General features: G+C 36.7%; 1 protein-coding gene across 5 annotated transcripts in view; it reads right to left on the minus strand.

Annotated features, from left to right (window-relative positions):
* Positions 1–95: 95 nt before the first annotated feature.
* gulp1a (GULP PTB domain containing engulfment adaptor 1a) overlaps positions 96–26,691 on the minus strand; it is a 214,454-nt gene continuing 187,858 nt past the window's right edge. For 4 of the 5 annotated variants that reach the window (XM_053234342.1, XM_034304892.2, XM_034304894.2 and 1 more), the window contains 10 exons: positions 21,541–21,602; positions 16,038–16,109; positions 14,438–14,536; positions 12,915–13,052; positions 12,466–12,582; positions 12,182–12,268; positions 11,777–12,001; positions 9,072–9,201; positions 7,187–7,281; positions 96–1,012 (listed from right to left, as the gene is read on the minus strand). In XM_053234342.1, the coding sequence (XP_053090317.1) occupies positions 941–1,012; positions 7,187–7,281; positions 9,072–9,201; positions 11,777–12,001; positions 12,182–12,268; positions 12,466–12,582; positions 12,915–13,052; positions 14,438–14,536; positions 16,038–16,109; positions 21,541–21,602 (1,097 nt within the window). In that variant the 3' untranslated portion in view covers positions 96–940. The remainder of the gene's footprint in view (positions 1,013–7,186; positions 7,282–9,071; positions 9,202–11,776; positions 12,002–12,181; positions 12,269–12,465; positions 12,583–12,914; positions 13,053–14,437; positions 14,537–16,037; positions 16,110–21,540; positions 21,603–26,691) is intronic. The other variant, XM_026947567.3, reaches the window with a different exon arrangement.

The following is a 26,691-nucleotide window of genomic DNA, read 5'->3' on the forward strand; positions in this document are numbered from 1 at the left end:
ACACCACATCTGGATAAAGAGCTACTTTCTGATAAACTGCCTCATGAACTGTGCTGTGGATGGTCAGTTAACAAAACATGCAAAAACACCAGAGCTCTCATATTACTGTCTTTAATGACTACAACAGCAAAGGCTAAAATATTGCATACAAAGTAAAAAATACAATCAAAACAAAACAAAAGGAAAGAAAACAGGTCAATATATGGACAGAATTCTTTTTTTTTCTTCTCCAAAGTGCTTCCTGGTGCAAGAATATACTAAAACAGATAATAATACCAAAATAAAATGCAGAACAAGTACACATAATTACACAAACAATCCAGCTAGAGTTATAAAATCCATCAAAAATATTAATGTCCGGTTAAGAAAATATTACAATGATTCCGATAAGAGTAACAAGGAAAAAAAATGAAAATGAAATTAAATCTATAGTTAACAAAAGTGTTTAAGTTTCTAAGCTTGATATTCCAGTATTTGCAAGTGTACTAATTAAAACTATGCTGCATGCCGTCATGAAGTAGACTTTTGTCTGGTGTGAGAACAAATTAAAAGATCAACATCTGTATAAATTGAGATCAACATCTGTGTGAACACAATGACAGAATATGGCGTGTCTCATCTCAGGTTGTACCATCGGGTTTATTATCTACATCTGTCAGTGCCTGCGCGCGCACACACACACACACACACACACACACACACACACACACACACACACACACACAGTCTTCAAAGTCCATGACCTTGTTACAGTTCATACAAAAATAGTGATCTGGCTTTCTGCTTTTTAATATACTTTCTTTTTGTAAACCAAATACCAAATGCAAATACATACAAATCTCATGGTGAAAACACTGACAACTTGACTGTAGACCCAAAATTTTGGCACTTTAATACAAATGGGTGAACAGTTAAGTAACAAAGAAATGTCTTCTTGGCATCAGCAGCGACCATCAAGTGGATCAAGGGAAAAAACAGTGCCCTCTACTGTTAGTCCCATTTTGAACCCCTCCTGGAAAAAAAACAAAAACAAACGAAAAAAAAAGACAATGCAATGAGTATGATGATACAGTCAGTAAAGTCAAAGCTACACAGATATAGTGGTTACATTTTTTTTTATCTAAATGATGTGGGACAATGGCAAAAGATGAACAAATTATAATAATTTGACATTTTACATTTAATTAAAAGTTGCTTGACATATGAATGAATAAATAAAAAAACCCTAAAAATACAACAGAAAACCTGACAAAAATCATACGGATTTCACTTTCAAACATATTGATATAAACTGAGTTTCCATTTTAGTAACTACTACATAGATTTATCTAACAAACACACAATTCGAATAGTGATTGAACAGCATCAAAATTCACTATATCTGTATTTGATCCATACAAATGATTATCTGAATGTCAGAGTAATCTGCCTACACCATTACAATTTCAAACAGGATGACATTAGATGGTATTTATACCACAGCATGTCTGATTCGCCTGTTTGATTGATCAGAAGCTGTTGATTAATTTTCTATAACAGCAGCTCTGACAGTAGTGTAGACAATAGGTTTTTGTAATAAAGTGATAGCTCATTTACAAGGATGTGTATGGAGGATGCTCCATATTATCCAAGATTGACGTTAAGAAATGTGTAATTTTTGATATGGTTACGTTTTTCTCTAAGGAGATGTTTATTTAATATGTATGAAGGAGTCATCAGTGTCAGCGCTTTGTAAACGTCAGATGTAAAACTCTAACTTTATGTTTTCAGTCACAGGAAAGTCTTCAGGACAGAGGGCTTTGCGCTTTGTGGTTTCTCTGTAAATGACAAGCTGCATTTTCTGTCTTATTATCTTCAATAGAGAGAGAAAGAAAAAAAACCCAGAGGCTGATGATGGAATGACTGTTTATAGCTGGTGTAATGTAAGTGTGAACAGGAAATATCTTGTTTCATGGACGTACTACAGTACTAAACTATAAATGTATCAAAATGATGAAAACTAACACAACAAATACAATACAAATATTACACCTACTTACAACTGTGTGTATGTGTGTGTGTGTGTGTGTGTGTGTGTGTGTGTGTATATATATATATACATACATACATACATACATACATACACACACACATTGTACTTTGCAAAAGTCTTAGGCACATGCAAAGAAATACTGTAAAGCAAAGATTAAAAAAAACTAAAAAAAAAACTATAAAGACCAGTAAACATTGATAAATGAAACAAAGTCAATATTTAAAAAAAAAAATCAGTAGTTTCAGGCGCACTTTTTATAAGGAAAGTTCGTCTGGAGACTTTGACTTAACACTTGCTTCTTATTTTTGCAGCAAATCCCAGCAGCCTTCATTATGTTTTTTTTTGTCTGAAAAGTGTCTCTTATGTAATCTGCTGCTTTCTTTACTGACATACAAACATTTTTCTGTAACATTTAATTTTGTGCTGGAAAACTAATGTTTGGAAATCTAAAATGTTTCTGTTCTGACTCAATAATGTAGAAGTCATGAAATAAAAATCCATAACAAAGTTTGTACCAAAAAAACATAGGGTGTCTGAGACCTTTGCACAGTACTGTACAAAATTTTGTAAAACTATACAAACGTTTGGCCATGTAGTGTATGTAAAGCAGCATAAACAGCAGTAGCATTAAAGCAATGTAATGAAAACAAACTCCTATGATTTGGTATTGTTTTCTAAGATAGTTTTTTATTGTCTTCCCATATATATGTCGTTTTTCATTTTCAGTTTTAACAAGTAGATGGGTCTGTTCTAAAATTCTGCTACATTTTGAGACACTTGCAGCATTTAGAAAATTTATGTCACATCATCAATACCAAGGTAGCATAATATTAACTTTACAATTAAGTGAAGTACACAGTGTAATGTCATACTGTCACACCTCTAGACTGTAACTGCATAATTCTGTCTAAATTTGGGGTTGGAGATTTGCAGCTTTCGAGGTCTCAGTGTGGTGAAACAGGTCTGCGTGTTTCAACTTGCAAATAAATTTATTTATATTATTCATGGTGATGGACCAAAGGTAACACCTATCCTGAAAATAACTCAATATTAGAAGATAACAATATTCAAATGGCACATGTAGAAGCAGCGACATTATGTTTTGGAAAAGAGAGAGAGAGAGAGAAAGAGAGCGAGAGAGAGGAGAGAGAAAGGAAAAAAAAGATTTTATGGCACAGTACGCAGTACGTTGTAGTTGGACACAGGTTTATACCAGCAAGAGTATTTGCTGTTCTTCGGTCAATGCCTTCAAAACAGATTCAATCGCATAAGAAAGAAAAATAATAATAGCAGTTTAAAAATACAGTAGCTTTAAAAACTTCAATCTAACAAAACAAAACAAAAAAAAAAATAAAAATATAAATTAATATAAAATGAATTAAAAGTGAAACAGAGCAAAACACTTGACATTACACTGATATAACTTTTAATACAAGTGTTTCACCTTCAACCCTTTACAGCACTGACTTCAGACAGACAGAAAGATGATGCTGTGGGGTTATTTCTTTTTTTTTTTCAAAAATATCTGCATAAACTGCATAGACATGCAAAAAATATCCCCAAAAAAGCAGAAACACTTGAATGACTTCTATGAAAATGTTAACGACAGCTTGACAGCTGTGAATGAATTATGAATTTAAATGTGAGAAAGAGAGAATACAAACCATCTCTGCCGCTGAGAGCAATAAGAGGAAAGAGACAGAAAACAGAGAGGTAAAAATACAGCTAGCAGAAATAGTGATAAACCTATTGCAATGGAGAGTTTATATATATATATATATATATATATATATATATTTTTTTTTTTAAATGAGCAGAGCAGGCAGGATATTACACTCCTTAGAGGTTATATTACAATCTTACTGTTTTGTTAATATTTGTTCCCTGGACATTTAAGAAGATTATTTCTCATATACATTCATATGACGGACTTTTTTGTTTCATGTTGCTCAGATTGCTATACCCTGCTTGTCAGTAAGCATTTCCTGGATGTAATGGTTTCACTTCTAGTGACATTTTATAAGCAGAGGATTTGTTTCCATGCAGATAGCAATGAGTCATACAGTAAGTTTATTTAGCAAAAGTCAATAACCCAGGTTTCGTATCTGTATGGCTAAAACTGCTAATGTTTACAAGCAAATTTGAATTACTTACATGTGCGCAAGTGTTTACTCTGCTTAACGTTTCAATCTGTTCATGATGTTAATGCATTAATCAAATCGCCCTGGATACCTAAAATGTGAGACATGTCTCTACAGGCATCATTTCTCATTTACCCTTCTTTTTTTTTTTTAAACTAAGAACCAACATATAGTAAAAGCCAAAAGACATCTGTCACATCCTTCACTCTCAACAAATAGGAGTTTTGTCACATCACTTCCAAAAATGTCAACACATTAGGGGAAAAAAATGACAAGCAGATAGCACACATATTTCAGAATGACATGTCTCAACAACATTGCATGAAGCTTATTTGCTAATAGGGAAAATACTAGCATGTCTTTTTTTTTTTTAGATACTCCTTTCAGCCATCATTGACTTCAAAGTGTGATTTAAACCCTTCCGTGTTGTAAGACAGTGCCCCCTTCTGGTGATTTATTCATGTGATACTCAGATATATTAATATAGTCTACTTCTTTGAGGTGCTGTTTATCTGGTAACACTTGACTGACTACAATCAGCAACCGAGTAAATCTTACAACTTGTAGAAACCTATAAAAAATATTAAGATAATGGATTAACAGCGAAAATGATGCTGTGCTGATATTTACCCAATTAGCAAACATGCTGCATGTGATGACACTGAGATGTAATTTGCTCACGGTGTGTTGACACTGGTGAGATGTTTGTGTGTGTGCTATCTGGTTAAATTTGCAGCTGTGACTGTTTCATCTTGTAAGATCAAACCCTATACTAATTGACCTCTTAAACACCAGGGAACCAAATACTCAGTGAAACTTTAATTATTGCCTCTCTTAACCACAACCATTTCGTATCAGTTTCCACGGGCGGAGCCACCATGGCCACCCATTTATTATTAATAATGTTGTTGTCGTCGATGCGGTTATCAATTTCATACGATGCAAATCTGTATGAATTGTATATCTGTATGAACTGATATATCTCGCTCTGATCGGCTAGTTTGAATAATAACAGAATGCCCACTACAATATCTCTGGGAAATTTGAAAGTTAATTTCTTCATTTTCCAGTGGTGAGCATCGTCAGTGTAATGTTGTGCAAGCAAGTTTAGCTAGCTAACACAGTAGTGAACAATTCCTTAGCCCTACTGATCAAACTTTTTATGTTAACAATATTTATAGGCTAACATTGGATTTCTTCAGTTCATTATTAAGCAACCGCCCAGAAGTCCTAGCTACGATCCTGGCTAATGGCAGCTAATGATATGCCTCCAAATAACAAATATACATTAGCCACTTTTACATAGGCCTGGGTGATAGGGTGATTTAATCGGATATCTGCAATGATTAACATGTGACCTGATGCCAGTGAATGGAAAAGAACTAACAGAGCATGGTTTGTGTTGAGATGGAAAAAAAAAAAAAAAAAGTCTCACGCCATAGCACAATGTAAACATAATAACATGACACAGCCACTGTAATTATGATTAAAAAAAAATGCTGGTTGCTATATCAATAATTATTTTTTGATATCATCCAGACCTACTACTGCATTGCGTCCTAGCTAGATTTTCATCATCAGTCCTACTGAACTAAGCTTGCTTAGCTAGGTTGACTTTGTAAGAAGAATTGTGCTCTTCTACAAAATGAATTCCATTGCGTTCACTGGAACACAATAGTGAACAGGCATTCTGGTCTTTTTTTAGCTGTTAGAAGAAGAGTGACTAAAGCATACCTGACACCCCTGACAACTAGCACATACCCAGTAGCTAAAAAGAGCTAGCTAACCTAGTTGGCTTGTAATTTAACGGAGCTGGCTATACTCCAAACATCATTAGACTGTACACCGAACGTGCCAGTAGCTATTTCATTTAAAAAAAAATCTTTCTTTACTACTCTCTGATTCTTTCAACTTCTTTTCCTACCGTTTTTGGAATCCTGATTTATGTTTTGGTTTTTTTCGCCAGACATTTTCTTGTCATGCGGCAACTCAACTAGGCTCTTCACCCTCAATCGCACAAACCACAGACAGTGGACTAAACCATTTTTGGAGGGAGGTGCTGGCCTGGAAATTGAAACTTATTTAATCAATATTTACATGATTTTGTAGTTTTGCTTAAATTCTGTTTCAATTAGTATGATTCAGCTTATTATGCATACAACAATTCAGTCACAGCAAAGGGCCTATGGACAACTGAAATTTTCTGGAACCCCATAACTGTCACCACATTTCACCCCACTAGCGATGACCCTGTTTTTAGCTAATAGCATTGTATTCGTAAAACACTAGCGTACGTCATAAGATGTAGCCTCACGTTAGGATAGCTATGACTTTTTTATACCTTGCCTTTTATGTCCAATGGGGATCCTGCTCAGGCCATACACAGATAGTAAGAACTACAGTATGTCATTTTCTATGGATGCAGATTAGCATTCTCCCCACCCTCATTGCCACCCCAAAGAACGCACTGGTTATAACATAGCCAGCCCATTGTAAAAGGTCGGGCTATACCCTTTTTAGTTTCACTGTAGTTACTGAATAATTAATGATAGTTACTGAATTATATGCTTTCAGATTGTTGAACTGGGCATTAGTATGAGACTTAAAGGGGCTACTTATACATCTGCCAAGTAGCTCCTTTAAAAACAAAGGCAAAAGAGTTTTGTTGAGTACAGACGGTGTTTGGGCTGAGATCAGAGCTATATTCATACATCATAGCAGGGTCAGAGCAGTATTGACACAGCTGGGACAACACGCTCAGATTAATTACAGTGAGAGTGCAAAAGTCATATCCTCATAATGATCCATGATTCAGCTATGGAGAAACACTGGGAGAGATTTTCCTCTGATTGATAAGAATGGAAATTACCGATGGGAGTCTGTACTTTGTGCTAGTGCCAGCACATACTGTCTGCTCCAGCAGCTGCCTATGTGCAGCAGTCCATTTGCTAAATTTATTTATTTGCCCATCACTGTACAATTATTTGTCCATAATTCAGAGACATGCAGTCACCTGCATCTCATCCAGCCGCGACTGAACGTCTGGGGGAAAGTCAGCACTGCCGCAAATGAAAGGATCGAAGGGCTCGGCGCCAAACAGGTCCCTTCCTGAAGGACATAACATGGACATAAGGCCATCAACAACACTGACAAAGTTGATATAGGCATGAGAAATCATTACCAAGGTTATGAACTACAAATATAAAAACAGAGACCATATTTAATGTCTGAGAAGACAGTCACGCTTTATATAGTGACCATCAACTGACCAAAAATGGCCAGGATCTTGGTCTAGCTTGACGTAAAGGCCCATAAAAATATGATATTGGTCCACTTTTGTACATTCTGAACTGCCTTTATTTTTTTTCTAAATATACATCTTTTCTTTCTTCAAGTTTCATGACTTGTGATTAGACACAGTAGGCAACTTTTCTTAAGTTTAATGCTTAAATTTAAAGAAAAATCCAACTGGAATGACTTGCATATTAATATTTATAATTAACATGTGGAATCCAAGATTTATTTATGAGAGTATGAATTGACTTTTTGGTTTAAACTCCTTTTCTTGATATGTATATCTATTTTCACTTTCATTACCCACAATGCTGTTTGAATACTGTTGAGAGAAGCACCAGTAGGATTTCTCCCACAGTACATCTAGATCTATAGAGATTGATGCAGCAGTGCTTTAGTCCTTTAGTCTGTCCAGCTCCTCACCTCCTCATCTGTACACACTGCACACTCTGATTAGCTCTCAAAGCTTCAGATTTCATGCTAATACGGCTATCAGTGCCATCATGTTTGTCATCTCTAAAATCACTAACCAGCCGAGCCAAGTCTCTGCTGTAGCTCAGCACCACTGCTGGACACTGTGTCCACCATTTGCACTAACATTTCCACTACTTCTGAGCTGCATTTCTCATTAATATGATGTTAAATGTTGCTGGAAAATCGTGAGTGAGAAAAGAAGCTCTTGCTCTTTTGTTTTTAGAACCTAACAACCAAGAAATTAGCATCAGAATCGCTAAACACTTCAAAAAATATCCCAGTCTAATCATTTGCAATGTGTTTTAATGTGTGTCAGGGTGGAGTTTCTGTTTAAGAAACTTTCACTAGCTATGAAAATGTCTTTAAGCTCGCTGGATGTATTACATTTGCTTTAGAAATATAAATTCAAGAATGTTTTAACTAAACAGAAACTAAATGTAGAGCAAACACCATTCTACGCTTCAGACCTTCAATCAGAAAAGGATGAAAAACTGATGCCATGTAATCAGCACTACACTATGACTATAATACATGAGTGAGATGATTTAATCCTTTAATCTGCTGACTGCAGTTTTAATCAGTAATGTGTAATGGACCACAACAGAGAAAATAACCTTCCCAACCATTATTATGAATACTGATAGAGCTCCACCTGATGAAAATATAGCTCTTACTGATGACACTGGGATCTTGATAGATGCATTAATAGTTACTCAATCTGTTTAACAAACACAATTAAATCATAAGGATGAGGACATGGAGAAATTGCCTTTAGTAGTCTGGATAGCAATTACACTGGATTTCATCATACATGGCAAATTTAATGTAATCTCATTCAAAACTGCTCTGTCAGCACTACAGTACTCAGAATATCTTAATTATATTTTAACATTAGCAATAAATTTTCTCTTATTGGATCAAGATCATTTGGTTATACAGAGTCTAGAGGTCAGCTGATCCTGATGTATACCACTTTTATTGTTAAGTATTCAGGGGTTCAGGAGAACACTGAAGTCATGTAAAAGAGCTGTATAATTCAATCTATAACACCATGGAAAGATAAATGAATAAAGCAAATACAGGGTAGAGGAAAAGGTCTCATTTAAATGATTTCTGTAGAAGAAACTGACTGATCTCTGTCGGTCTCGCTGGAGGTGGAGGAGGTGAAGAATTACTGGCTGGGAGTGGAACCAGGGGCGCCACTGGAGAGAACGGAACCATGTCGAAAATATCCGTGGGAACTTTGGAGTTGTTACCCCCCTGCCGAAAAGATGAGCAGAGACAAGATCAGTAACATCTACAGAACCAGAGTTCATTTTTTTTCCTGCATATTAACCACATCTGTATGTTTTTATCATAAATGTTTCATAAAATAAAATAAGATCAGTGTTTCGCAACCCTTTTATCAACTGAGCCACATAATTAGCCGACTTACTCTTGATTAGAATGAGCAAAAGTTCTGCTAAGTTACCAGGATATTTCAGTGCAAAATCTGGTTGCCTCTGCTAGGAGGTTAAAGATTAGCCATATATACTGTAGCTTTAAATAAGATGATGAGGGGAAAAAATACTTCCAAAGTCAATGTTTTGCAACAACCATCTTAATCTCCTCTTACTGAAAACCTGTGGTGCAACATGCACAAACCTAAGAATAGCAATGAGCTTAAATTGTTTTGTACGAAGGAGTTGACCCATTGGGTGGCTATAATTTTAAAGCCTGGGGTTTATGAAAAAAAAGCATGTTTAATAAAATTATACAAACATCCCTGTATGTTTGAGCTCAAACTACCATTTACTACATATTACTATTTCCTTTATTCTTTTAATTTTTGCTCATTTTCATTAAGGGTACCAAAGATTCTGGAGGTATTCAGAACCCAAAGTTCCTACAAAGTGTGTAGCTGAGCAACAATGTTACGAGTCCTGGTCTGAATTTATCAGATGTGCATTCAAGTGTGGATTTCTGAAAGTCCAATCAGCAAATCTACCTTGAAACGTTTTACATGACAAAAGCGCAACTCAAAGTTCATCATATTAATAAGTCAAAGAAGGCAAGTGAATGTAAATTAATAAAACATCATAGACACTTTCATACGTTATGAACCACAGACTGAGAATCCCTGGAGTAGGTCGTTTTCAAATAAATGAATGAATGAATGAAAAAAAAAAATAGATTAATTACAATTGTAGTTAGAAATTAACTTGTCTCAAATACAATTAATTTTCATTGTAATTTGGGTAGATGTTCTGCCTGAGAATTTTGGATTTTTATTTCCCCCTAAATACACTTTTTCCCCTCCTTAAAACCATTTATGAATCAACAGAAATGTAAAAATGTACTGATATCATTTCATATTTATAAATAATAATTTTCTCAAAATTATTAGCCTTTGGATGGAAAAAACACTCTAACTAGAAGGTATATAACACTTGTACTGGGGGAATCATATACGAACCCCAGAACTTATTTTTTTATCTATAGTATATAGCCTTGTAGCTTCAGTGCTGTTGAAGTCTCAAATCTGATAGGTCAGAAAGTATTGATTAACTTTTTTATAAGAGCAGCTCTGACAGTAGTTTCAGCTGCAAGGCAAATCACAGTTTTATATTAATGCACTCGTTCCAGTAAGTTATTACTCCTATAGTAACAATGCATTCATGGGGATCTAAAACTAATAAAAGCAGATTTTAAAAATGTGTTAATTAAGTTTCTGTGAGATATTAATGGAAGGAGTTTCCAGTGTCAGGGCTTCGTAGCAGTCAGAGATAAAGCTGTAACTTCATGTTTTCCGACTTGAGGAAGGATGGAGGATGTTGCACTTCTTGGTAACAATTTTGGCTTATTGATGTCAAGAGAGAGAAAAAAGGTGAGGGAATGACTGTTTATAGCTGCTATAACAAGTGCCAACAGGAACTAACTTGTTTTGTGGATGTAACTACAATATATGGCCAAAAGTTTTTGGACACCTGACTATCACACCCGTATGTCCTTGTTGAGCATTCCATTCCAGGTTTAGTCCCCCTTCACTGTTATATTAACCTCCACTCTTCTGGGAAGCTTTCCACTAGATTTTGAAGTGTGGCTGTGGGGATTTGTGTTCATTTAGCCACAAGAGCATTAGTGAGATCAGACACTGATGTTGGTGAGGAGATCTGGGGTGCAGTCGGTGTTCCAGTTCATCCCAAAGGTGTTCAGTGGGGTTGAGGTCAGGGCTCTGTGCAGGACACTCAAGTTCTTCCACTCCAACCTTCTGAAATCATGTCTTCATGGAGCTCGCTTTGTGCACTGGGGCATCTTCATGCTGGCAAAGACATTCTATACATTAGTGTGCTTCCAACTTTCCGCATATGGGTGTGATGGTCTGGTGTCCACATAGTTTTGGCAATATACTACATAAATGCATAAAAAAGTATGTCATGTTGTTTTTCAATTAATACAAAAATGTAACTGCTGAAAAATTGCTGTGCTAAAAATAATAAACTACAGGGTGGTAACTGTAACTCATATCATATCAAGCTGAATCACACCATCCCATCATTGTCTATGTTTCTATAACAGCAAGCCTGTAGTGCTTCATTCTTGACATACACTTCCCACCCCTGTATATACACACTAAATATTTGTAAAAATTGGATTAAGTGGATGAACCTATAAATGAGTGTTTCTACATTATAATGTTTTTTGGCTGAATTATGAAACACTGACTTGGAACACAGAGCCAAAATACTATATACAGTACGGAAAACATGCATGATACTATAGTATAGAAAAGAGAAAAGAGAAAATAAGTGACAGAGAAGGAAAGTGAAATGTTTGGCTTTGCTTTGTCTATTACTCTTGGCCGAGGGACCCCTGCTCCAGTGAGAGGCTTTGGCAGAGTAGGTTTGGCGGGAGGAGGAGTCAAAACTCCAGCCGATATGCTGGAGTCAGGAGAGCTCATTGGCGTTAGTGTGACAGAAGAGATTTCTAGACAGGAGAAGGAGGTCAGATTGTGACACCAGAAGAGAGACGAGGGTCTCTGCAGCATGTAGGCCTCGTTAGTAGAGTTAATGTGAAGTAACTGCAGGAGAAGAGATCAGATAGCTCAGAGATTTTAAGAAGTAGTTACCACACAGCATTTCCACACACACACACACACACACACACACGCACACTCACACGCACACTCACACGCACACTCACACGCACACGCACACGCACACGCACACTCACACGCACGCACACTCCATGCAGTCCTTACAGGAGGAACTTGAGCGATGAGCAGTTGCTCCTCCAGCGTTTGCAACTGTTTTTTCAATTCCGAGTTTTCAGTCTCAAGCTCCTGAATCTGTGTGGAGAAGAGTGAAGTCAATTTTCCTCAAGATGTACAATGAGAGGTTTTTTTTTTTTTTTTTTTTTTGTAGAAAGCAATTTCCAGGATAGGTGCTGGGAGATGACTGAAGTGCTGTCATTACAGTGGATATGTCTGAGGAAAGGGCAAAAGCTACAACACTTAGTGGTTTAGTGGAAAATCTTAAATCTTACTCTTTTCTGCAGGCTTGCTATTTGTTTCCTCGTCTCCACATCTTTACCTCCCGACTCCAGGAACTTTTTGTATGCCAGATCAAACGCTTGGCCAATAGTCAAAGTGATCTCCTCTGCCTAAAACAGCACAGGGAAAACACAGGCATTTTTAGTTGCCTTAATACAATGTAGCACAATTATACATATTAATGCTGCATTATTAAGATTTAAATAATAGAAATCTGTAATATTCGAAACAGCATTTTCTCTCTATATTCTGCATTCAAAGTTTGTGATTTGAGTTCAACAGTTACATCAATATTTACTTATTCGTGTTCAGAGTCCAAGGTCACCTGTGAGGTAGTCAGATTGTTCTTAAATAGAGCTTTTCAAAAGAGTCTAGACCACTGCCAAGACTTTTTTTTTCTGCCAAGCAATCACAATAATGAGCGATAAATGTATCATCTTACACATTTCTCACTGTCAAACACATAGCAGAGATGTTTGTTAGATTCAGAGTCTTTGCAGATAAACGTGAATATCCTTTTGTCTGTTTTATCGTCTGCGCAGAAGGAAATCCGGTGCAACTGGCAATTGTGCTGCACTTCCTGTGAAGAGAAGTAACAGCTCATTCAAAAATATGGAAGAGGCATATAAGTGATATAATGTATTTCCACCTGAAACACCATGTTACTGAGAAACAGGACAGTGCAAAGTCCTCCCATGTCAAACTGTTAAAAAGTGCTGACAAAAAAGTGTGTAATGGACAGTTTGTGACAGAGATTAAACTGTACGTTTTCCATCAGAATAAGTCTTTAAGACAGAGCAGTTTGATGTTTGTGGTTTTCTCAGTAACTTGACAAGCTGTTCTATCAAATTCAAGAAAGAGAAAAGAGAGCATTTGGTGAGCAGCTGCTATAGCGTAAGTGATAACAGGAACTAATTTGTTTGGCAGATATTCAACAACATGAGATATAACTATAAAATGATGAAAGTACTAAGAGCCATTCTTTAATCAGTTTGAAAAATGTTAGCTTTGGCAAATTGCTGCAGTATAAGAAGAATAAAACACTACAGGACATGCCGTTATTGGAAAACAATCAACTTCAGGGTGGTAACAGTAACGAGCCAAGTAAGGCCGCATCACACCACCACCGCGTCACTGATTAGTTTCCTCTAACAGTGCACCCCCAAGTGTCTTATCCTTTACGTAATAGATTTACAAATCACTCCCCCTTGGGCTCATTCTAGACATTTAAAATCTGCAGTGCAATAAAAGCATCATGTTTTAAGCTCAGCTGAAGTTTATTTCAGGTTTGTGGAGTGCTGCATGTTGTACGGCTGAATTGATCGGGTGTTGTTTGATGCTATAGTTATAACAGAAGGAAGGATTCTGCAGCATGAGGCACATAGCTGTACTGGAGAGAAGTGATGATTCAGAAACGAAGAGGGGGTGAAAGCAGAAGATGAATTACCCGACAACAAACATCAACACAACAACAGCACAAATTCTATTAAAAGACAAAAACACACCAGCTGTTCCTGTATCAGATATAACACACTGAGCATCTGCACACTGATCCATTTGAAACCATTGCGCATCATATAGACAATAACTGTGTCTGAATTTAATATGGTATTGCACTAGGTTCTGCAGGGTGATGAAAGAGGTATCCAAAGTGTTTTACAATTCTCCCTCTTACACTACATTAAAAACTTTTTTTAGACATCGGAGAGATAAATCTAAAAGATAAGATGCTAACAACCACTGTCTCTGAGTGAGGCAGCATTGAGATGAGTCCTGCAGATAAGTATCACAGAGTGACAGTAAATAAAAATCAATATGAATGAAAGTAAATAAAAATTAATATGAACGCTCACTTCTCTCCCGCCCACATAGGGGTGTAGATCTAGCACAGAGAGAGAGAGAGAGAGAGAGAGAGAGAGAGAGAGAGAGAGATTATAAAGCAGATACAGATTGATATAAACACACCTTTGTTTTGGGATCTAGTATCTTCACTCCATAGATTGAGATTTGTAACTCCACTTTGGGGATCTTCTGTCCCTCTGACTTCTTGATGTGTCTTTGAAACTGCACAAATCAAAATGGGTTTAGAACAGAGCAAGAACTTCAGACTCGAGGCAAAACAGTTTTTGCAGCCTGTATATAAACTTAATCTGTACAACACTGAAATGTACGTATTTATTTGTTAGTTTGTTTTCTGCCCATCCATCAGTATGAGCTACTATATACATACACTATATGGCTAAAAGTGTGTGGACACCTAACCATCACACCCATATGTGATGTGATTCTTCTGCAAATTATATCTTCATGGACCTCGCTTTGTGCACAGGGGCAATGCATGCTCCAAAATCTACTGGAAAGCCTTCCCAGAAGAGTGGAGGTTATTATAACAGCAAAGGAGGGACTAAATCTGGAATGTGATGTTCAAAACACACATATATTTTTGGCCATATAGTGTTAATATATCCATCCATCCATTTAGGTATCTATCTTAAAAAAAAAGCAAAACATATAACAATGATCCCCTTGAAAAAAGGTTATATTCAGAAACCTAACGGGTCCTTCAGTTTGGGGAATCCTTGAAGGTTCTATGTAGAACCTGTCCATCCATCCACCCATCCATCCATCCATCCAACCATCCATCCATCTAAACATCCATTCATCTATGTATCCATCCCCTTGAAAAAATAAATAAATCTACCACCACAGAGTTCTTCATTTTGGGGAACACCTGAAGGTTCCACATAGAACCTATCCACCCATCTACCCATAAATCAATCAATCCATGCATCCACCCGCCCATCCATCCCCTTGAAAAAAAAAATTAATCTAGAACCCTAAATGTGTGAGGAACTCTTGAAGATTCTACATAGAACCTATTCATCCATCCACACATCCATCCAACTACCCATAATTCAATCCCTCCATCCATTCACCCACCCATTAATCCCCTTGAAAAAATAATAAATGTAGGATCCTAAACAGTTCAGTGTGGAGAACCCCTTGAAGGTTTTATGTAGAACCCAATCCATCTATCCAGATACCCTTCCATCTGTCAACCTAATCATTCATCCATCTAGGTATCTATCTATCCACCCATCCTTGTGTACATCCATCCCCTTAAAAACATTAAATCTAGAACCCTAAAGGGCTCCTCAGTTTTGGGAAGCTTTGAAAGTTCTAAGTAGAACCCATCCATCCATCCATCCAACCACCAATCCACCCATCCATCCACTGATCTATTTATCTAGGCATCCATTCATCCATCCATCCAGCCATCCATCCATCCATCCATCCCTCAGTGATGCAGATTAATCTGAACAGCAGCTTTACCGAACAAACCAGTCTACATAACAGGGAAATAACAGAAGCGCATCTGCAGTTATTACACACATTTATCGAGGCTGCTGATAGAACTGTGAGAACACTTTGAACACACAGAACAGGTGGCACTACTGGCACCACCATTCATTCAGGTAAACAAGTTTCAGGACAGCTATTCTTGGCTGCGCCTGCACACGGTCAGTGTGAGGATGTCCTAAACAGTCATTAATTGCTCACTAACCTTGAGTTTTCGAACTGCGTCCCTCACCACCTCTGTCCCTTTGGGCTGATCGACCTCAGTGTTCCCCAGAAACTGAGGACAAAAAATACAGAAGTAAACAATGTCAGAAGATAGCAACGTACAAGAGCAGCAGCACAGTATGAGACAGGGGAAGTGTAAAGCTGGTATTAGAGCAAAAAAACAAAGTTACTGTTCTTCATACTGTTCTAACAGATCGATAAATAAATAATACATCAGGTAGATAGTTTTATATTCACTGAAAATTTCACAAAGGTAATGTCCCTATCACAGTGCATCCCTGCCTGCTAATATTCTACTCTCAATTAGAATTTCAAAGTTATAAAAAAAAAAAAAAAAGCTTTAATGCACCTTTGAAAACAACATCAAAGCATGAGGCTCTGGCACTCTGCTTACTGTGCAACAACACACTGCATAACGGATCTGAAAGCAGCCACACCAGCAGTGCTGCCGATAGAGTTAAACACCGTCTAAACAAAATATTCGACTGAAACACACTCTCAGCTTTCTCACTGCACATCCTGGGCTTGTATCATGGTGCCTCACCTCTTTCCTGACCATGCTGGGGTTTAGTTCAAACACCGGTAATTACGAAACCTAATGTCTCTTCTAACCTGGGTAATTTCAGCCCATTCAGCTGCCCTCTGCACCATCCACTCAGCTGTCCTTCTCTGTGAAGACGAATAAATGTGATTCTACACTCCTGTCTCCCAGCTTCCTTACTACAGAGTGCCAGAACAAAGGAAATTATCTTAAAGAATGACCATTACTACTACTACCACTATTATTAACAGTAATAATAATAATAATACAAATAATCATACACTAATACTCATAGTAATACTACTACTACTATTAATAATATTTTACTGCTACTGCAATCTTTTAGCATTTAATAGTTCTGAAAATAAATTGCATTCAGATACTGTGATATTCAGAAAAATGTACTATTTTGTTTTACAGATTTACCATAGTCATTTCTTCATTTTTTTCTCGTGCCCAAATCTCAGTCCATAATAATAATAATAATAATAATAATAATAATAATAATAATAATAATAATAATAATAATAATAATAGTGTCAGAGCAGTTACAGTTCACTTGTGTGGCCACTGTGAGCTGCTGTTGTGCTCTTCAGAAAACCACTCAACCACCAGTTGCGTCCAGAGAAGGCGTAACACAAATCGTCCTCACCACACTGAACCGCAAGGCCAAGAGCTTGGCAAAATGGCCCAGTTTCCCTCCCAAGATGTTTCACACATTCAGCCATAAATCAGGTTTTATAAACCTACTTTAAAGGATGGCATTAGACAAAAATAATAATAAAATATGGATTACATTTTAAATGAAAAAAGATTCAATTAAAATGACAACGGAATTACAAGGAAGATTTTACTACATTTAAAAACCAAACACATAAAGCACAATTAAAAGTGAATTAAAATAACAACTCTAATTGTTAGACACTGTGGGTAGTAGGAACAGCAAGTCCCTGAATGTTAAAGCTTAAAAACAAATAGCTTCAACACTTTTCTGGGTTTTTACCATTTGGATGTTCTATAATGCAGAGGTTAATGATCGTAAACCTGGATTTGGAACACAGCCTATCTAGAGCTACAGGGCTTTGCAAAAAAAAAAAGAAAAAAAAAATGCATTCTGAGGGCACACTGATGCTCAAACAGGTGTAATATAACACTTTCTTTCTGGATGTAGCTGTAATTTCTTTCTGGATGTAATGTAATGTAGCATCTCCTCCGTGTTTTGGTACTTCGCTGAATAATAGTCTACGTGACAAACATTAGACTATGAGATACAGCAGACCATTTAATGGAGTGAGTCATATTAAAATTTGCCTGCAGCCCATGTGGTCTAATGATGATGAGTATAATTAGTGCTGTATGAAGAATTAAAGATTCTTTAATTAAATATGTTTGAAAAAAAAATACTACAATGTGGCAAACACTTGAAGACTATAACGTTAAATCATCTCAAGCTTTTTATGCAAATAGACTATCATGTTGGTGTTTTATTTTGCATATAGAGGAGTAAAAATGATCATTTCACCCATCTGGTTAGAGGTGTGAAAGGAAGTTAAATGTATATGACTATAATCCAGTTTATATTCATTTTAAAGCTATAGTCCACAGGACATTTCGTCAAAATTGGGGGAAAAACATTATTATTGAGCCAGTGAAGGAAAAGCCCTTTATGTTGTTCCTGGGATGCTGTGAGCCACAATACAAATCTTTTAAACCTGTATGACATATCCATTATTTCTATTTACATGTCAAATGCCAGTTCAGATACGTCAAACATCATCATGAACCAAATTCAGAGATGAAAGAAGTCTAAATACATGGTGACTGGCAGGAACCACAGCCAATCAGGAGAGAGTGCACGGAGTGGGAGAGTCTCGTATTATACTATAAGTGGAAAATGGATGGAGTGATGGAGTTATAGATTTTCATGGTGAACTGGTATTTATTTGTTTGTTTGTTCTGTAATTTGGGTGATTTCTAGTGAATGATAGTCAACTAATTTATCCTTGTTGGGAAATTTGCATCATTACCCAGTTGTGAAGTTGATGGTATCCGGCTAGAGACTGGGGGTGTGTGCTCGCCATTACCGTGTATTTATTACTCTGCATTTTAACTAGTGTGTTACCACTATCCGTTGCATCCCTAATGGAGGAAATAAAAATACACACATCAGAAGCAAGCAGAGGTGCACTGATGTTTATATAGCTAGCCAGAGATAGTGGTCTAGCTTGAGTCTATCAATGTTTTTTTTTTATTTTTTTTATGGCAGCAGATAAATATATATCAGAATTACAAATACTTGGAAAGAATAACAAACTGCCATACTCAATAGTTTTTCAGTGGACCATTACTGTTATAACTTTTATTATAGGACTATTAAGTAGTGCATGTGTAGTTTTCCTTGAATTCTATCTAATTGTGTGCATGTGTGTGAACATAATTTATGATGCTGATAGAACTGAACCAGACAATGTTAAGAAATGTTCTTCTGTTAGTAGCATGCAATGGTATATTTCTACCAGAGGGGGTGAAATTCAACAATCTTTTATCCTACAGCTTTATACACTGTGTGATGAATCTCAAATGCTGTTTTGACCTCAGACATTTGAGATGCTATAATTGAGATAAGTCTAAAAGATGATATAATGACAAGGCTAATGAAGATTATAGTTCGTTCTGAAGGTCATGCTGATTGATATATCATACCCACTATGGTGCTCAGGGTGAACTACATCTTGTTCCACATCACTGATAACTACTGAACCTGAAAGATTGTCCATCTATCCAACCAAATATTCATCCGTGCATATATCAGCACATTTTACCACCTCCAAATATCTAATAACTATCTGGAATGGAACAAGCATTTCAATCTCACCATAACGTACAAGTTGAAAATCTATTCCTGTTCATCCATCACCTGAGACAATGTGGCAGAACAACCATTCCAGCCTCCTGGTGAGAGAGAAGCTTTGGCAGCTCATCTCCAGCTGGTACATTTGCCTGTGTCTGGCTTCAATAAGACATCTGAGAGAAGCTACACCAGAGTGAAAAGGCTCTCATCCCCTAACAGCAGGTGTAGCGGAGAAGAAAACAAAAGAGACAGCTTCCTGTACAGATGTGGTGAGAAGCCAAGGAAAGAGATATTTTAAAAAAATTGTTTGTTTAAAAAGCTCCTAGCATTTTACTGTGCGTGTGTGTGTGTGTGTGTGTGTGTGTGTATATCGATCCATCCATTTGTTTGTTTGGGTTTCTGGATGATATTTAACTTTTTTGCATCGACTTTATGGCAGAGCAATGCGAAACACAGTGAAGAGCCACAAAATGAGAAAATGGTAATAAATGCAGATAAGCGCCTGCTGTGATTCAGCGGAACAGCAATGTTGAGACATAAAGCTAAATATCTGAGGGTCCTTGATAAGTACAACATCTAATAAAAATGATAAGATGTCTTGTCTAGCTGTCTAGGGTACATGACTTAATGACTGATCCGAACCATGGGTAATGAGAAATGTGTAAATGAAAAACAAGCAGTCAGTAGAAGAATATATTCAACATCTAAATGCACCACTGAAGATTCACTTTTCCACATCACCTTCTTGAAATTTCCACACATAATACGTTCAGCTTTGCAGGCAAATGTAAAGACAATTAAGTATATCATTTAAAAAAAAGAAAAACGTGAAATGTGATAGGCATTAGAGGCTACCTTAGTGCAGAAATATTTAAACACACGTACAACCTTAGGGCTGGATTCAGGGCAGCGTTCCGTGTGTAGTGTAATGCTCAGAATTAAACTACACATTTTTGTGTTGCTTGGACAGTTACATGCTGTTATTCAGTTATTCACAATTATGACCTCATACGATACTTCACCCTGAAACATACTTTGGATTGTAAAAACACTCAGAAAATGACTGACCGCCATTTTAGTGGCACTATTAAATATATAAATATATTTATATAAAAATATTTTACAAAGTCCAGAAGAGGGCAGAAAAATTATGCACAGTGCTTGGAGGAGGCAACACTTAAGATAATATGTCTCTCAAGGACCACATTAATTATTAATTATTATGAACTTTTACATAATATAAAAATGTAAGAAAAAACTAGGCCTAAGGCTTTTGCACAGACTTTTGAAAAAGATCAGGTGATATTTTTCTCTTTAGGTGTCCAGTCTGGGTGATCCTGTGCCCACTGTCCCGATGTGGACTTCTGCAGTTGTAGCCAATTCACCTCACCGTTTGATGTGTTGTGCATTTTGAGATGCTTTTCTGCTCACCATGGTTGTAAAGAGTGGTTAATTGAGTTACCACAGACTTCCTGAACAAGTCTGGCCATCTTCTCATCAGACTTCTCTCATCAACAAGACGTTTTTGTCTACAGAACGGACTCTCACTGGATGTGTGTTTGTTTTTCGCACCATTCTGTGTAAACTCTAGAGACTGTCGTGCATAAAGATATCAGTAGTTTCAGTTGTGAAATACTCAAACTTGTATACCATGGGATGACTTTTTTCCCCCCATTGTGCTTTTATCCATTGCACTGTGTCACATGATATGTTCCTAATAAAGTGACCTGTGTGCAGGTAATGTCAAAAATCTGAACAGGGCAACCAGAAATTCAAGCACATACACAATGCAACTCTGAATAAGGACAACTTGTTGACAAGCTGCCAACACTAAATACGTCCTATAGCATCCTGAGTCTTTTTTTAATGAATATCCTTATTTCCAGTCTTTCCAGACCTGAGCAAGAATTTTTTTTCCTGATATATGGAAATTTTTGTGATATCATTACCCTTAAATATATAGTCTAATGGTAAAAAGATAAATGATCTGCAATAATATGGTTAGGACCGTTCATAAAGAAGACTCCATCACACCCCACTGCTTGACAAACTGTAATTTTACCCATGACAGAGAAGGTCCTTAATACATACCTTGGCATTGTAGGCTATAAAGTGCTTGGCCAGGGCCTCGGGAGTATGCATCCATGATTTATCTATAAAGAGATCAAGCATCATTAAGTGGAGGAGCTCAAAATAGAATATGTTGTAAATGAAGAAGCATCTCACAATTCAGAACATAAATCAACTTCTAACACAAGGTCAGTAATCTGGACAATGTCTCCTAATTCAGTTAACGAGAACGAATGCCAAAATCAATAATACATCAAAGGGTTATTACGATTACTGGCAGGATCTGAGCAGATATAGGCTGGAAAAAACCTCTATTGAATTCTCTAATAAAGGGAATTGTGTGGCATAAAACTGACTAAATATGGAGAAAAATATTCACACACATGAGCTTTGATTACAATGAAAGATGAGCAATTACAGGTATACGTCACATGTTTTTCAAGTATTCAGCTGTATTATGTTGATCCCCATGAGAGGAAGCCATTTCAGTCTGTAAGACTAACAAGTCTTTCTAGCAGAAGCCAAAAAAACCCCAAAACAACTGGAGCACACACCTTCTAAATATGAACAGGTCATCAGATTTTCAAAGGAAAAACAGTGCCAAAGTCAACATGTATTTAAGAACAGGCTTGGATTATAATCAGAGAGGTGAATGAATGCTGATGAAAGCTGAATGAAAGCGGCCCGCTGAGAGGAGTAAAAGGACACGCCGTGTTGTGCCAGATGATACACATCTCCCCCTGTGGAATACATAATCTGTGTGTTGATTTAACACATGCTCTGGAATAACTATCACTGAAAATAGCTTTACATCCCACTGCTTCAGTTAAAAGTTATACACAGCAGATATGTTCTTTTTATAAGATGACTATCCTGACACAATCAATCCAAAATAGTTGACTATTTAGAGTTACTAAAGGCCATTGTCCCACTGGCGACATCCTGAACATCAACATCAGTGAAATTATTGAAGAAAAATAAGTTTTTTAAATTTTATAATCAAGTATCTATTATCTACAAGTAAAAACTTCTTTAGAAAGCAAATGAGCCTGAACTATCCACAGCAGCAATAACAGAAGTCATGTGTCATGCTGTGACTATTTGCTGCACTCAACTAAGGAAAAACCAAAGAAAGTGCCCCCTCAACTCGTAATTTCCAACCTCAAACTAGGGAAAAAAAAATCCTATTTAGGAACTCAGGATTGACTCTTCAACTCCAAGATCAGCAAGTGACATCAAATCAACATGGCCACTCCCAGCATCAAAATACAGACATATTCGTGGTTAAATCTATAACACTGACTATACAGTTCGCTGTTTTGAGGGAGAAAATATACCTCACTCATCACAGTTAGCTGTCTTAGATGAACATGGAGACGTCCAATTTTTTTTTTTTTTCCCCACACTTTGTACCTCCAGTGTATGGTGGTCAAAAACGCCATAATTACAAGCTCTGACTTCCCACTTCCGAGGCAAGTTAAATTTGAACTAGGAGGCGTGGCTTATTCGATTCACACGATACGAAAGTCATAACTGTGCTCATCTCTCAACACAAACACGTACCTCTACTCAATACTACATAGTGAAAGATAGTAGAAGTCATGTCTCATGAATGTATTGTTTTAGGACTCAATAAAAAAACCCCTTTCCTGAAATATTAATAAAAATAAATAAAAAACCTCTTTCCTGAAACTTTTTGATTTTGGTGATTTTGGAGTTTTTAGGCATTAATAGGAACAGCTACTGATGTGCTAAGCAAATTTGACTTTCTGCTTCCTGTCACGCTAGCATGTTAGTCTATGTTATGACCAAAACACTAGTTTGATGCCTCATGTATGCAGAAGAGGGCAGTATGCCCTTCTATTGATGCTCATTCATCCTGATGCTCTACTTTTGCACTTGTGACTCACTTTCTGCTGATGAAGATGGTTCCACAGGTTGCACTCCTGAAAACAGTTTATTCTCAATCTCACCTGGATGCTATAGATTTGTACCTAAAAGCTGCTGCTGTAATCATAAAGACTGTCCTGTACTCATCCCAGGACTCTGTTCATACTGAACATCTTGTAAACACACTCAGCAAGTCGAGTCAAGTCAAGTGGAGTTTATTGTCATTGTCACTGTTTATCTTTAATCTTCTACACCTATATACTGTAATGATTATTATCTGATGTCACACAGAAGATGTTCCCTTTTGAGTCTGGTTCCTCATGTTGTCTCAGGGAGTTTTCCTCGTCATTGTCACCTCTGGATTGTTCATTACGCATCTATATCTGCATCCAGATTCCTATAAAGCTATGTTGTGACAATGTCTATTGTTAAAAGTGCTATACAAATAAAATTGAATTGAATTGAGTTAGTGCTTTGCTCAGAGTGTTTTGCGCTACCGTGTTACGTTGCAGTAGCATGAGCAGCAGTTTCAGCAGATGCGATGTCTGGCTTTGTGGGACTCAAAGAAAGCAACACTCTCTGTTAGTAGCTGTTCTGTGATAGGCTAATCCTAGCTAGTGGGTGGGGAAAAAACTAGTTTGATGAAGTTAGTACAATGTGAGGTATTTACTCTTGTTTTAAGCATTTATTGTGTGTTGAATTAGAATTGTATTTACACTAAAGAATGACATTGTTCTTTCTAATGTTCATTATTAAACCTCCATCATTTGCTCTTAATGTTCCCAATAATGCAGTAATATTTATATGCAGCAATTATCTCTTGCTTTTTCCACAACATTTTTGTCAGTCAGTATAAATTGGTGAACTCTGTTTTGCATTCATGTTAGACTTGTTTCTTAGTGACTTTGATTTCAGCAACTACAGCATTAACACTGATTTATATTGTTCTTACTGTGGTCGATAACTAAAAGACTTGTGTCTTGATGTGTGATGATGGCGTATTGCTTTAATTGGAAAACTGTCTATCCACCATTGTTCACTGGACTAATATAGGTTTTCAAAATTAAATAAAGAAAAAAAAAATAGAATAAGAGGTATTATTGGAAATCTGTCTCTATAGATTAAGATGGTATTTATTAATCTTGGAGTTACTCCTAACTTGACATTCAGAACGCCTCTTATTAATGCCAGTAAGACTTTTTATGGTGCCTTAATGATAATGTCACCAAGATCCTAGCACACAAGACAGGAAGTTGTCTCATGAGCACAAACCTTTATGAGCAATAAAACAGGCAAACACATCCTGACTGAGTGTATACACACGCGCACACACACACACACACACACACACACACACACACACACACCAGAAAGTAGGAGTGTATCACACCTATAATATTGTATAGGTCTCTGACAATCTTGTATGCACAGTATGTTCATATTATATTATACCTCCAGTAATTTATTTACTAAATGACATTATAATAGTTACTTTCCCTCACCAGTCTCTCTTTTTTCCTCACTTGAAGTTAATAAGACAAAAAAAAATGCAGGTTTTCATGACACAGAGAAACCATAAAACAACAAAGTCCTCTCTCCTGAAGAATTTCAGGAAAAAGTGCCGACACTAGAGACTCCTTCATTCAATGCTGTATTTGTGAGTTTTCCCTCACACCAAACTTTACCATATCAAAAATTACACTTTTTTAAGTTGGTTCATGCGGCTTCTCTGCCATACAAGTCTCTGTGAATGAACTGTTACTAGAGAAGCGATATCATACTAGAACAAATGCATTGTGGCTGCTGTTATAGACAATACAATCAACACCTTCTGACCAATCAGATTTGAGAATTAAATAGCGCACTGGTATAAATATTTCATATTTTATAGTGTTTATTTACAGAAACCTCCATCAGAAGTCACATATTCCTGGTCACGTATTCCAGGAGGCTGAAAAGCTCAAACTGCAGTGTGTGAAAAGCATAAATGAGTCTCTGTGGACTATAACTGACAGACAGATTCACTGCACATGTCTCAGAGACAGCTCAGGGAGAACAGAGAGCTGTAAATGTGACAAATGATCCAAAAGAAGCTGCTACGCTCTGGCCTTGGTGGCGGAGGTTTCCTTTCTGCGTCACAGTCTCACACTGCCTCACACAGACTGTCACACCAGCGTCCACCTTTAGCAATAAGAAAGCAGAGCACACTTGCTGTCATGGCGAGATGACGGCTTTCGGCTTAAGTAGCGTCCTGTCAAAAACAATGCCCTAAGTGCTGATTCATACACTGAAAAGCGAGTAACAAATCACATTCACTGTTGGCCAAGACAGTGCAGAGAGTGTGCACTTTCAGTGTGTTACATGTAAATCATGATTTACTAGAATGATTAGTGCAATAACTGATGTATGTTATGTGTATGTTTGGTTACTGTATGCTGTGTATGTTCTGCTGTTTATACAGATCTGGGTGCAATTGCATTTCAATGTAGTTTGATTGCGTATGTGTATTATAATGTCAGCTGTGTTCTCTCGATTGCCCAAGACAGATTTCTCCTAAGGGAGACAATAAAGCTAATATAATCTGATCTGAGCTGATCTGTGTATGTGTATAATATGCGTGTGTTATTTTTATTTGGAAATAAAATGTCAGTGAATCACTTGCTTCACTAACATTTCTCAATTAAATAAACAAACAATTTTTAATGTATTTAAGGCTGTTTTTACACCCCTGATTTTTTTTTTTTTTTTTTTTTTGCATTGTATCTTTTTCATTTGAATAATTTCTGATTAATTACGCCAATTCATTTCTCTGGGCTCGATTCCTTTTTATTAATATCTTTTTATTAGATTACTTTAACATTAAGCACTCTTCTGTTTTGATGATGCTGTGACAGTGCAGGCGCATCATGGACATTTTAACAAACAGAACTGATTAGGCTTGTATCTGTTTCACTACGACACACAGCTATCCAGCAACCTGAACAAAGTGTGACACGAGAAAAATCACATTTAGCTAGCAAGGGTTTAGACATGTTTTGGCAGACTGACAGTTTTTACCACCAGGTTTGTTAAACTGGCTCCTTACACAACATGATCTTTACAGGCAGAAAGCCAAGGCAAGGTTAGAAAATAACCTAAATAAAACACTTCCATGCCATGAAGTATGAAGTATATTTATGTTTTCTTAAGGTAGAGATGTCAAAGTATTTTTTGGCAGAAAACATGATTTTTTTTGTTTTTTTTATTTTCAGCTGTTTGCACAAATTCACAGTGACATTCGAG

This window comes from Pangasianodon hypophthalmus, chromosome 5 (assembly GCF_027358585.1).
Source record: "Pangasianodon hypophthalmus isolate fPanHyp1 chromosome 5, fPanHyp1.pri, whole genome shotgun sequence".
Classification (NCBI taxonomy): Eukaryota; Metazoa; Chordata; class Actinopteri; order Siluriformes; family Pangasiidae; genus Pangasianodon; species Pangasianodon hypophthalmus.